General features: G+C 54.6%; 1 protein-coding gene across 2 annotated transcripts; it reads right to left on the bottom strand.

Annotated features, from left to right (window-relative positions):
- Window positions 1-1546: 1546 nt before the first annotated feature.
- Window positions 1547-11603, bottom strand: TLX1 (T cell leukemia homeobox 1). 2 transcript variants are annotated; one of them, XM_054205943.1, is made up of 3 exons: window positions 10478-11603; window positions 8695-8896; window positions 1547-5045 (listed from the first exon to the last, which is right to left on the bottom strand). In XM_054205943.1, the coding sequence occupies exons 1-3, from the start codon at window positions 10944-10946 to the stop codon at window positions 4823-4825; spliced, it is 894 nt and encodes a 297-aa protein (XP_054061918.1). In that variant the 5' UTR covers window positions 10947-11603; the 3' UTR covers window positions 1547-4822. The 2 variants fall into 2 exon arrangements, with proteins under 2 accessions (XP_054061918.1, XP_054061917.1); XM_054205942.1 differs by having other exon boundaries at window positions 8695-8932.
- Between the last annotated feature and the right edge of the window lie 459 nt (window positions 11604-12062).

Consider the following 12062-nt stretch of genomic DNA (forward strand, 5'->3'; position numbering starts at 1 on the left):
CTAAATCTAATTTTTCCTTCACAAACTAAGACCTTTTCATTTAGAAAATTTCCACCTGCCCTATTTTCGTACTTCCAAATCTTATTTCACAAACATTTTCAAACAAGCAGCCATCAAAACTCACTGTGGCACAAAGAAATCAGCGTCACTCAGTCGGCCTGCTTCTAGCAGGAAGAAAAAAAAAAAAAAAAAAAAAAAAGGAAAAGATTAATTCAAAAAGTTCCAGCTGTCCCAGAACCCCAGACAGGCCTGGCTTTTTACTGTAACCCAAACAGTTTTCAGCAAAGCCATTTTCAGTTTTGCCAGTAAATTGGCTTGTGTTTTGTACCCCCTCTAGCCCACACCTGTGTGGAAGCTGTCCTTGGCAGCACGGAGGGGGCTATCTCCCACGGGCTGGGCTCCCCCCAACACCATGTCAATTCAGCACCCCTGGTTTTAACCTCTTTTTTTTTTTTTTTGGTGGTTCAGTTGATTAAGGGCACCTAATTAGGTGGTTTTGGTTTATTAGGATCCAAAAATACTAATCTACAGTCCCAGTGAAGTAATGAGAGAGATCCTACATACGGGTGTTCGTGGGGGTCGGGGCCTCTCTTTATTATCAATTATTCAAACCAAATTAGAGAATACATACGGCTGCCTGGGTCTTCCTCCGGCAAATGCCACACGCAGGTGACTCTCACAGGAAAACCAGCATTACATATACAACAAATGCCCTGTAGATGGACGATGCAGACCAAGAAAAGCTGCATGTAGCCTTTACAAGTGCTCACATAGAAACCGGGGCATCCACATACCGCAAGGGGCCAAACGTGCTGGCCCGTGCCCAGGGAAAAGCTCAACTGCAGGCTCCGCTCGAGGCAGGAGGCTCCAACAAAGACCCTTCAGCCTTTCCCTAGGCCCGTCCCTCCGCAGGGACCAACCAACTGATCCTCATTTGGATGACTCATGTGCTTAACTAATTGGCTAAATGGGGGCCAGACCTCTGGCTCCCTCGTGCCCACATAGTTTGCTGAGCTGGGACCGAACCCAGACGACCGCAGCCCATCCAGCTGGGCTTCGTCTCTTCCAACTCCGCACAGATGTTTAATATGCCGCTTGCTCGTGCAAAGACGGTGCTTTCCCCCGCTATACACACCTCAAAATTCGCCTTTAAAAGCTCATCACGTCCATAGCCAACCCAACACGATGGATAGCTGTTGGTCCCTGGCAGAGTTGCGGGTGATAGAGACGTGTGGCCGTCCTCTCCTGCCATGCCCCATGCGGGTTTTCCCCTCCGGCCCAAGTTCTTCTTCTGCCTTGGTCTGTATTTCCTAGATACAGGCAAACATTTCTTCCTAACTCCCATTTTACATTTGTGATTGTCTACCTTTTGAGACAGAGGGGAGAGTGGAGCGACTTTCAAGGCGTCTTAGTGCAATTTTATTCCTGTTCCCAAATAGGTGTAATCGGGAAATTTAAATTAGCCTTCAACGTGGTATGGATGGCCCCGGGATATGGCTGAGGTGATGTCAGTCTACAAAACATATCATTACGTGTCATCGTCGTTTCATGTCATTGCTTATTGATTTAATTCCATCATATTTCAGGCAACTTCTATTGTCTAGGTACAGATCATCACGTTAATAACTGAAAGTACGTATGCAGATATCAAAAACACTTCCTGCCACTAAACCAATTTTTAAAATGAATCCAGGAGAAATATTTTAAGAGAAACTCCTTCCAGAAGCAATTGTTCCAGGGACAAGAAAGACCGGACAACTATTTTTCTGGTTCCAATGTTACATATATAGTAAATTCATATCAAGATTTCTTTTCTGGTCTTCTTTTTTTTTAACAGGAAAGATTGATAAGAAAAGGAGGAAGTCAACAGTTTCGAGAACAAGGTGTAGCTAAATATTGTATCTAAGCACATGCCCTCGAATGCGCATTATCATACATTCAACTTCGCTGGGGAACATTTTGGAATATGAACTGAATAATGTGGATATTATAAAATGGCTGTCTTGGAATTAAATTTTACGATATTGATGTGTCATAATAATAAAATAGAAAACACTTTAATATCAACAGTGAGCTCCATCATCTTTTTTTTTTTATTATTATTATTATTTTGTAGTTGGTGGTTTTTCCTATGCAGAAACCTTGAAAACAAAAACGTACACTGCAACAAACTGTAAACCGTTAAAGATTTGCACACAGCAATGCCTTCTGAAGGAGTAAGCCCTAACCCCGGTGTTATCTGTGTAGCCAAAGTTAGGCATACATTAAATAATTAGCTTAATCAGCTCCTAAAAATCTGTTTGGGCTATGAAACAGAATTCAACAAAAGACTTCCATGAAATTTATCTTGGGGGAAAAAAAAATAAGGTGTTTTATTTTAGTAGTTTTTTGCAGGTACCTTCTAAACATACCTCCAAAAATGTGTGCTTTCTGAATTTACTTATTTTCCTCTGATTTTTCTTTTTTTTTTTTTGGGGGGGGGGGAGTGGTAGTCAGGTTTTTTTTTCCTTTTTTGGCTTCTCATCCCTCCGTCGCTGCAGATGTTTCTCTGTGGACTGCAGGAGGGGAAAATCCTGCAGCACCATAAATTTTCAGCCCGATCCTGCAGTAACAGATTTCGGATAAAGCGGGCTATTCCTATGCTCCCCTAACAAGCTCCCGGCGATGCTGCGCCCAGAGGACCCAGCTTCCAGGAGCACAATCAGCCACCGAGTGTCAAAGGCTGGGGGTATTTTGTCACCCACATCCCCCAGGGTCACGGCAGGGGGTCCCCACCAGCGGCTTCTGGCTGGACGCCTTTTTCAGTCCTCTCCTCCAATATCCTTTACTGCGTAATTCCCAGCGATTGGAAGGAAATGCCAGGCTGAAGCCAACACATCTTCCCCAGCCGTAAGGCTAGGAATCTCCACCAAGGAAGCCAATGGGTGTTTTCCCACTGCTTTGATTTTCCTCCGAGAAAGGCTTGCCTAGCTGGGGACAATGTCCCTGAGCGCGGCTGAGCATGAACGGAAAACAGTGTCCCTAGAAAAATTCCCTGCAAGGCTGTCTCCAAAATGCACTCTTATAGGTCTCTCCACATCCAAATGCTGCTTTCTATACAAAGTTTCAGACACGAATAACTCTAGCCCCCCCCAGCCCAGGCGAGACCCCACTCTAAGGGCTGATTCAAGAAATTATTCACCGTGTGATTAAGGCGAAGCCCCTGCGCAATTCCTGCCACCCCCGGCAAGCCCCCCCAACAGGGCTTCCATTAAAGCTGGCGCCAAATGCGCTGCTGGGTCGAAGCCTGAAAATATTTACAGGATTGGGGATTAAAATACAGCAAATTGCCTCCGGAGCTTCCAAAGCCAAGCGGACTTGAGCAAAGTCAAATGGAAACGCTAACTCTATTTTCATCTTAAACAAATGGCAGAGGCTTCAGCATTAGCTGTGATACGCTGTCTCCTCTCGGGGAACTAATAGACAGGGAAGAGCAAGGCTTTAAATGATTTATTCAGTACCCTGGAGACTTTTCTTTTTTATTTTCTTTTTCGTTTCCACATAAATTACACAAGCACTTTATAAAATGAATACACATAAAACACCTTATAAGTGCATAACTTAAAAAAACCAAACAAACGAATGCCTTTAAAAATCTCACTGAAAATAGGTTTTCTGATTGCTTGCTTGTACTAGCTGCTTAAATTGGCAGTGCTGTTTTAGATTATAAGTAACTGAAAAATATATACTGTATATATATATATCTATATATTCCTGGCATTTGCTATAAGAAGTGCTTTGTTTAATTGTGTCTCATTCCCTCGGTACAATTAAAGAAACAACTAAGTTAAAGGGGTTGAGAGTGAAATCGATTTTTTGCCATCAGGAACTGCCTTCTAAAGGGAAACAGGTAAAATAAAACATTGGACAACATTTTGCAAATGATATGGAAATAATCCACAGAAAGAAACTGCATTACCCCTGCAAACTGCCACCGAGGTCTTCTCGTTATTAAAATACACGCTGATGGGCACGGAGTCCGTGGCAGCCGGGGACAGTTTGGGCTCTTCATACAATTGAGATATCATATTTACCGTCCTCAGGAGTCTGTCAGATCCTTCTCTTATTCCCCCTCGCAAGAAAAAATTAATGAAAAAGGGGAGGAGAGACGGCGAGGTGAGATGCGAAGGGTTCCCATCTGGCGCGAGCAGAAATTGCTGCTGTTTCCTCCATTTGTTGCGTTCCCGAACGTCTCCGGCGCAGGCGACCCGAGGAGGCTCACGGAGGAGACGTGCTTTCCAGGGAGCCTCCTCCTTTTGTTTCAAGCCATCAGTCCAAATTATACATATATATATATATATACACACACACACACTTTTTTTATATATATATATATATATATATATGGATATATAGGAGTGACCCCAGGGTTTCCACTGCCACCAGCAGAATCTGAAGGAAGTTTTCTCTCCCCGGCTGGGCAAACGCCGGCGGCCGTGTCTGTCAGGGCTGGGCTTTTTGTCTGGCAGCACGTCAGCAAGTTCACGGTCAGCACCGGAGACTTTCAAGAGAACAAAAGGGCTGGGGGGAGGCAAGACACCACTGCTGCTCCAGCAACCCCACGGGCGGGGAGAGTTTTTGGGGTGGTTTCCCTTCCTTTTGGTCCTCGCGGAGGGTTTTCCTGGCCAGATGCGTGGGATTCACATGTGGCCGGAGGACTGCGGGGTGCCAGCCTTCTCCAGGGACAAACAGGGATGCCACACGTCCCACCAGGGATGCCATGTGTTCCACCGGAGACAGCCCTGCCAGCAGAAGGTGCACGTGCCGCCGGTGGGTGCCAGCCTTATTCGCAAGCGGAGGCGACGGTGGTGACGCTGGTGATCTTTGTGGAGTCATCAGACCAAGGCTGGAGGTTCTGGAGGGCGAAGAGAGAGGAGTTGTGAACGCAGATGGGGTCGGCTTGGATGGGCTGGTTGATGGTTTTTTGGAAGGCCTCCTGCTGCAGCTGCATGAGGATGCGGTTCGCTTGCTGCCGCTCGGCCTCTCGCTCCTCCGCCGTCTGCCTCCTGGGAGAGAGGGAGAGGTTAGGGGGGGTCTGGGGAGCAAAGGAGGGGCATCTCTGGAGAGAAGAACATTGTATTGAGTGCTTAGGGCTGGGTGGGGTAGAAAAAGAGGGTGCCTAGCCACAGCGTGGTCCCACATTCCCTGCACAAACTGCCATGAAGTCCCATAAACCGGTGGCTGTGGTCTGATCAAAGAGAGCTGGGAGCAACCCACAGCTCTGGGCTTTTTTTCGGTCCACGGGAAAAATCCAAGCAGGGCCAGGACACCACCTAAAGGGGCACAAGGTGGGGCTGCAAAAGGTGCCATTCCTTGCGCATGTGCTCTGTGCCCAGCAGCGAGAGCCAAGCGCACAACGTCCCATCGAGGAGCACGGTGCAGGAGTGAGGCGAGACATCCCGGACTGGCGGTGCCACACGGCTGGGAGATGGGCAATGTCACCCCAGACATCCCTTTCCCTCCACCCAGGTGTGCCACCTCCTCTGCCAGGCTGCGGTGGCCAGCTGAGGAGAGTCTGCATGAAGGTCACAACATGCCCATGGCAGGCAGGACAAAAATCAGCAAAATATCATCTGAACACTAGAAACACTTTTTTAGCAGTGAGAAGAATCAAAGTCCAGAATAAACTGTCTGGGCAGGGTGGAGGATGACATTTTTAAGAACAGGTTGGACATGTGTCTGTCTGGAATGACACCAGCAGAGCTGATCCTGCCAAGGAGGGGGATTAGGGGGCCTGCAGGGGTCCTCTCCAGCACTGGTAGGGTCCCAGCTCTGGGCTGTCTGGGAGGAGGGGACGGGATAGGTAGAAATGGCCTGAGCGCACTTAAATCCACAATGAAAATCCACCCCCCCCTTGCTTGGATGGCGGGTCAGCCTGCAGGCTGCAGCCTGTGGTCACCTCTGCTTTTAGTGGTGAACATCACCTGGCACCTTCTGCGATGCTGCTGGGAAAGCCTGGGGGCAGCTCACAGCAGCCATCCCAGGATGATCTCCAAAGCACCCCCTCCCTTGCTCATACGCCCGGCCCCAGCCGATGCTCTCCCGGCAGCTTCAGTGGATCAGTGACAGGGGAAATGGCAGCTTTTTAATTTAGCAACTCGGAGGGATGTGAAATGTTTCATCTTCTTTGGCTGGGGGGATTGGAAGTGGCAGCTCCGAGCTCCGCAGTGACATCTCGGAGCGCAGGGCAGGGGGCCCTGGCTGCCCACCACCGGGGAAGCGGGAGAGGGCTGGATGTGGGCGATGGGCCTCCGGGTCACCTGAGCCTCCAGGTGTGCAGCCAGGGCTCCTGCCCGGGAGCAGGTAGCCTAGGGCTCAGTCCCTGCTCTAAGTCACCGTGTCAACATCTCACATCAGACATCCCAGGGAGAGGGGGCTCAGAGCAGCACCAGCCCTCCCCACGCAGCCCGGGAGCAGCTCCGTCTCTGCTTCGATGAATATTTAATGACTCCCTGCACAATGAAGAGATGCTCCGGGAGGAGGGGGGGAGCCCCACATCCAGGGCGGTCAGGAGCACGGGTCGCTGTGAGCACCCAGCTCCCAAATATCTCCCTGGTCCAAGAAGCTGGCTCATTCATGTCAGGCTGGGATTTGCAGGTTTAAATCTGCCTGGAAGGAACTAAACCTCGATGCCCGTGTCTCAAGCAAGACCCCAAATCTGGGGATGGGATCACACAGCCACCTCACTCCAGCAGGAGGGGCCCAGGCAAGGGGCAGAGGCCAGACTCTCCCCCCAGATTGCCTTTATTTAAGCACTTAAATCCCTGAAAGGGCTTAAAGTAACTCTCTCTTCTTGGATATTCCCTGCTGCCTAGCTCACACCGTGCCTGGGATCGGCTCCTTCCAATGCCCGTTTCTCCAGGCACTGTTGGCAGCCCACCACCGCTGCAGAGGGAGCTGGGGCAGCCAGCTGGGCGTGCTATCAGCCAGGGGCACCCGCATCTCCACCGCAACGCCCAACGGGCACAGATGCAACCAAGTAGATCTTACAAGCCTGAGTCCCTCTGGCTCAGGCTGGTGGGGATTCTCCCATGTCTAATACTACGGCTGAGGTCAGGCTGCAACCTTTCCCTTAGGGAGAGCCAGGATTTTGTTTCTCTTTACCCAGCTATTTTTTGTGAAACATATGAATAGGTTTGTATCCTCTGCTCTTCTGCCAGAGGGGCCTGAACTTAGCCAACAGACGCAGAGTATTGACAGACAGATGGAGAGCCAGCCAAGCCGCATTTGCCTCACTTCCTTAGGAAACCAGGTTAGAAGACATAGCTGACCCCGTTTTGCAGGCCACGGCAGGACTGTTCCTTCTCCAAGACTCTGCTCCCGGCTATCAGAGTTAACTCCAGCTGGAGACTTCCTGGCACTTGGGGAGCTGCTCTTCCACAGGGTCTTTAGCAAAGGGCTTGCTGAAGGATTCAAGTTCCTTGTCCCCCGTTTCTTATCCAACTTCTGCGTGCCCAGGCAATCACTGTCCCTTTAAGCCTTGGAGAGACCCCAGGGAAGCCCATGAAGAAGCTATTGCCTGCCTGCGCCCAAGCGCCCAGTGCTCAGCACCCAGCAACACCCTCCCCCTCTCTGACCTACCAGGGGAGCTGCCCCTTCCCCAGGTCCCCCCCGGCAGGGTGCTTGTCCCCAGCCCGGGGCAGAGCAGGGGGTGCTTCCAGGACACCCCGGGAAGCTGCAGCCTGGGAGGAGCAGGGTCACTCAGGAGCATCCGAGCTCGGTCTCCTCTTCCTCTCCTGCCTGGCTTTACCGGCATGCCCAGCAGGAGGGGAAAAAAAAGAAAAAAGAAAAAAAACCCAAAAAAACAAAAAAAAACCAAAAAGAAAAAAAGAAAAAAAGAAACAAAAGCATTTTGGCAATGAGGTGCCTTCAACGCCGCGGGGGTGAGAATTTGCGCGTTATGCAGGGCCTGATATGCCGTCAGCCCCAGGTGCAGGATCCAGCCCGGGCCGTGGCCCTGGCCCAGTCCCGGGGTCTCCTGCACGCTGCTGCCAGGGAAAGAGCCCCTGGTGACATCAACTGCACCCACCGCCTGTCGCCCCAGCACAGTGCACTGCACACACCCCCTGCGCACATGTGTGTGCACACATGCGTGCATCCACCTTGCACATGTGCACACCTACTCGCACATGGACCCAGTGTGTTCACACAGCATACAGATGCACACGGAACACACACTGTCCGCACGCACGCTGCACACGCATCCATACGCAGATGCCTTGTTTGCACACGCACCCCCACGTATGCTCACAAACGTACGTATACACGCTGCATGTGGGCACGCAGCTTTCACACAAAAGCGTTCACATGCACGGTGCAGCTATACACGCTTGCACACATGCCCACAGGTGTGCACACACTCACACACGCTACATGCACGAACACACACAGGCATGTGCACACACGGCCTACACAAACACATGCATATCCACAGGCGCTGCACACACACACACGACTGTGCATTCACACACGCATTCCCACACATGTGTACACACACGCACACACGCGTGACACCCCCATGTGTGCACTCGCAGAGCTTGCACTCCCATGCGCAGCTACCTATGCCCCTGGCAGAGCTGGCGGCGGCCAGGCCTGCTCCCCCAAGGCTGCCCCAGCTCCTGCCCCCCGTGTCCGCCGAGCCCCCCATCCCCTCACCTCCACTTGGTGCGCCGGTTCTGGAACCAGGTCTTCACCTGGGCATCTGTCATCTTGAGGGCCTTGGCGAGGGCAGCGCGTTCGGCTGAGGCCAGGTACTTCTGCCGGTGGAAACGCTTCTCCAGCTCACAGATCTGCAGACGGGTGAAGGAGGTGCGCGGCTTCTTCTTCTTGGGGGGCGTGCGGTTCTGGTAGGGGTGACCTATACGGCGTGTTACAGTGAAGGGTGAGAGGGCCACTGGGGGGGACACGGGAGGAAGGGGGGGATGAGAGGCAAAGAAGCAAGCAGCGACACATCAGCAGAGGGGCTCCGGCTCCCGGGGGCGCTGGGCTGGGAACCCCCCCGCTGCGAAGCCGCCGCTTCCCCGCCGGCACCCGCGCATGGGCTGCAAAAACGCGGCGGCCCCGGCGCTTTCCCCGGGCGCTGCGGGCACCCGCCGGGCTCCGCTCGGTTTTGGCGGCGGGGAAGGCGGCCGCTTGCCCGGAGAAGTGCCTGGAGGGGGGGATACCGGTAGCGGTAGCCGGTCCCGGCGCCGGGCCGGGGCTCCGCTCTTCGTGCGAACGGGACTCGGTTTAATTTCGTTTGGGCGCGGCGCTAACCGCCGCCGTCCTCAGCCCCGGCGTTTCGTACCCGGGAAATAACTTCCCGGGCTGGAAACGGGAGTTGCATTTCGTTTTGGTTTTGTTTTGTTGTGTTTGGGGGTTTTGTTAATTATTTTGGGTTTTTTCTTTTTTATTTCCCCCCGCGAAAAAATAGTTGGGGAAAACTGGCGGCGTGTCTCGGCCGGGCCGGGGCTCCGTGAAAATCAGGCCGGTGCCTGCCAGGGGAACGGCCCGTTTCTTCGCCCGCGGCCCTGCCCAAGCCCAGCGCCATAGGGTCGAAATTCAACGTAAACTTGGAAAAATCGGGCCTCGGTTCCCGCCGCCGGGAAGAGAGACCGGTGCGGACGCTGCGGGAGCGAGGGGATGATTTTTCCCACGTTGTAATTTCCTTGCTTTTGTTGTTTGTTTTTTTCTTTTCGTTGTTCGAGTTTTTGCTTTGTTAGCGACGAAAGACTAGCCCAGATCCAGCTGGAAACGGCGGCGAGTCGGCAAAGCGGCTCCAGCCCGAGCCCGGCTCGGCTCGGGGCTGCAAAAAGTCCCTTTTGGCGGGGGAAAGGCTGAGCCGAAACCCGCAGCCGGAGAAAACCAGCCCGGTTACGGTACGCACGGGAAAAATAGCCGTACGAGGCAACGGGCCGGCCTTCCCGGGCGAGCGAGGGCCGGGGCTGCCGGGCTCCTTTCCCGCCGGGCCGGGCCTCCCAAATAACCCTCCTGTTTTAAAGGAAAATTTCCCCCGGTGTCGGGGCGGGCGGTGGGGAGCTGTGCCCGAGATGTGCGGAGTGTGCCGTCCCGTTTTGTCCCTGCCTGCCTTTCTCGGGCCGCATCCCGGGGAAAAAGAAGAAAAAAGAAAAAACAAAACAGAAAAAAAAACGCAAATAAAAACAAATAAAACCCCACAACACATACAAACAAAAAAAAGGAAAAAGAAAAACAAGAAAACAAACAAACAAAAACCCCAAACCCAACGCATTTAGAATGCGCCCGATTTTCCACCCCTTTTCGCTCTTGACCTCCTCCAGGACCGACTTCCCAGGGCGATCCGGGCCGCTCTCTCCCACCCGGGGCCGGATCCTGCTTTCGCCGGCGGGCACCGGCTGCCGCCCCGAGGCCGGGCGGCGGGGAAGGGAGCGGGGCGGCGGGAGCAGGGAGGGAAAAGCGGGGTCCCGATGGCCCGACTCACCTGTGAACCTGTCTTTTGTGTACCGCCTGTTGCTCTCCATCCAGGGGAAAGTGAGCCCCGTGAGACTGTTCATGCCGTTCACCGCCGGCACGGCGGCGGAGAGGGGCTGGTGCACGCCGCCGGCCACCGGGCGATGGGCCGGGACGCGGATCACCCCCCCGGCCGAGCTCAAGGTGTTGCCGTTCATGCTCACCGCCATGTTCACGTTGTAGGAGCCGGGCAGGCCGCCCATGCTGCAGGAGGTGCCGGTGTAGGCGCCGGCCGCGCCGCCGCTCGCCCCGTAGCCACCCGTGACCGTGTTGTAGGCGCTGCCCACGATGCAGCCCAGCCCGTAGTCCGCCGAGTCCTGCAGCCGCGGGTGGGAGACCATGCAACTGCCCGGCTCCGAGGTGTTGAGGATCTGGTCGATGCCGAAGCTGATGGGCTCGGCTTGGCCTTGGTGCAGGTGGTGAGCCCCGAGGTGCTCCATGCCGCCGCCCGGCAGCCGCGCACAACCAACGCCCCGGGGCACCGGAGCCGGACCTCCGCCCCGGGCCGGGCAGCGCAGCCCCGCACCGCCCCGAAACACCGCAACGGAGCAGGGCACAGCCGGGACGCGCCGGCTACAGGCTCGGTCCCATCGCACGGCAGTCGCCCACTCCGAGACACGCCAGCAGAGCCACGCACAGCCGGGACACGGCAGCCACACGCTCAGCCCGGAGACACAACCGCAGAGCCATGCGCAACTCAAGACCGGGAGCTAAAACAACCCCGCAGCCCAGGACACGACAGCCGTGCCACCAGCCGAGGCACAGGAGCTGCACACTCGAGGCACAACCGCGCCACACACCCCCACCGCACCCAACAGTCTCCGGGAGCGGAGACGCGACCCCCCCACACCCACGCCCACTGGTCCCACTCCGATGAGACCCCACGCCACCAAGAACACAACCACCTCAAGCCAGAAGCCACTCACCCAAGACACACACACATACAGACACAGGAAGGTGCCCCGGGGCGGGGCGGGGGGCACGGCGATGGGGAACCCAGAGCCCCGCGGAGCGGCGCGGAGCGTAGCGCGGCCGCGGAGTGCGAGTGCGAGCGCCCCGCCGCCCCGCTTGCCCATCAATCACGCTACCCCAGGCCTGCTGCTCCCGGGCCCTCACTCTCCATTGGCTGGATGCTGAAAGGAGCCGAGTGAATGACAGCAGAGAAGAGCACATGAGAAAAGGGAGTTTCTTCTTCCCCAGCTCCCCCCAAGCCCCCCTCCCCCCGCCAAAAAAATTTTTTTTTTTTTTTTAAAAAATCACCACCCGGCTCGGCCTTATAAAGTCAGCCCTGGCTGCCCGTAGGGCGTCGGGGTGGGTAAAGGAGCCGCGGGCAGCCAGTGCCTCAGCAGCGGCAGGTACCAGGCAGTGGAGGGGAACGTTTTGTCCTGCAGTTTGTGGCCGTGTGCTTTTGGGAAGGGGGGTCCTGGCTGCCAACCCCCGCGGGGTGGTGTGTGTCGGGCCCTAGGGATGGCACGTAGCTCATCCCGTGCAGGGGCTGAAGCCGGCACACCCCTCCTGGAGGGGTCCCGGACCCTCCGTGCCCCTCTTCTCTGGAG

Source organism: Rissa tridactyla, chromosome 6 (assembly GCF_028500815.1).
Source record: "Rissa tridactyla isolate bRisTri1 chromosome 6, bRisTri1.patW.cur.20221130, whole genome shotgun sequence".
In the NCBI taxonomy this organism is placed as follows: domain Eukaryota; kingdom Metazoa; phylum Chordata; class Aves; order Charadriiformes; family Laridae; genus Rissa; species Rissa tridactyla.

Excerpts from the sequence above, each read along its gene's own strand:
- TLX1 (XM_054205942.1), bottom strand. The coding sequence starts at position 10,946 with ATGGAGCACCTCGGGGCTCACCACCTGCACCAAGGCCAAGCCGAGCCC. Across the intron at positions 8,933-10,477 it reads CACAAAAGACAGGTTCACAG|TGGCCCTCTCACCCTTCACT; the intron begins GTGAGTCGGGCC and ends TGTCCCCCCCAG. Across the intron at positions 5,046-8,694 it reads AACCGGCGCACCAAGTGGAG|GAGGCAGACGGCGGAGGAGC; the intron begins GTGAGGGGATGG and ends CCTCTCTCCCAG.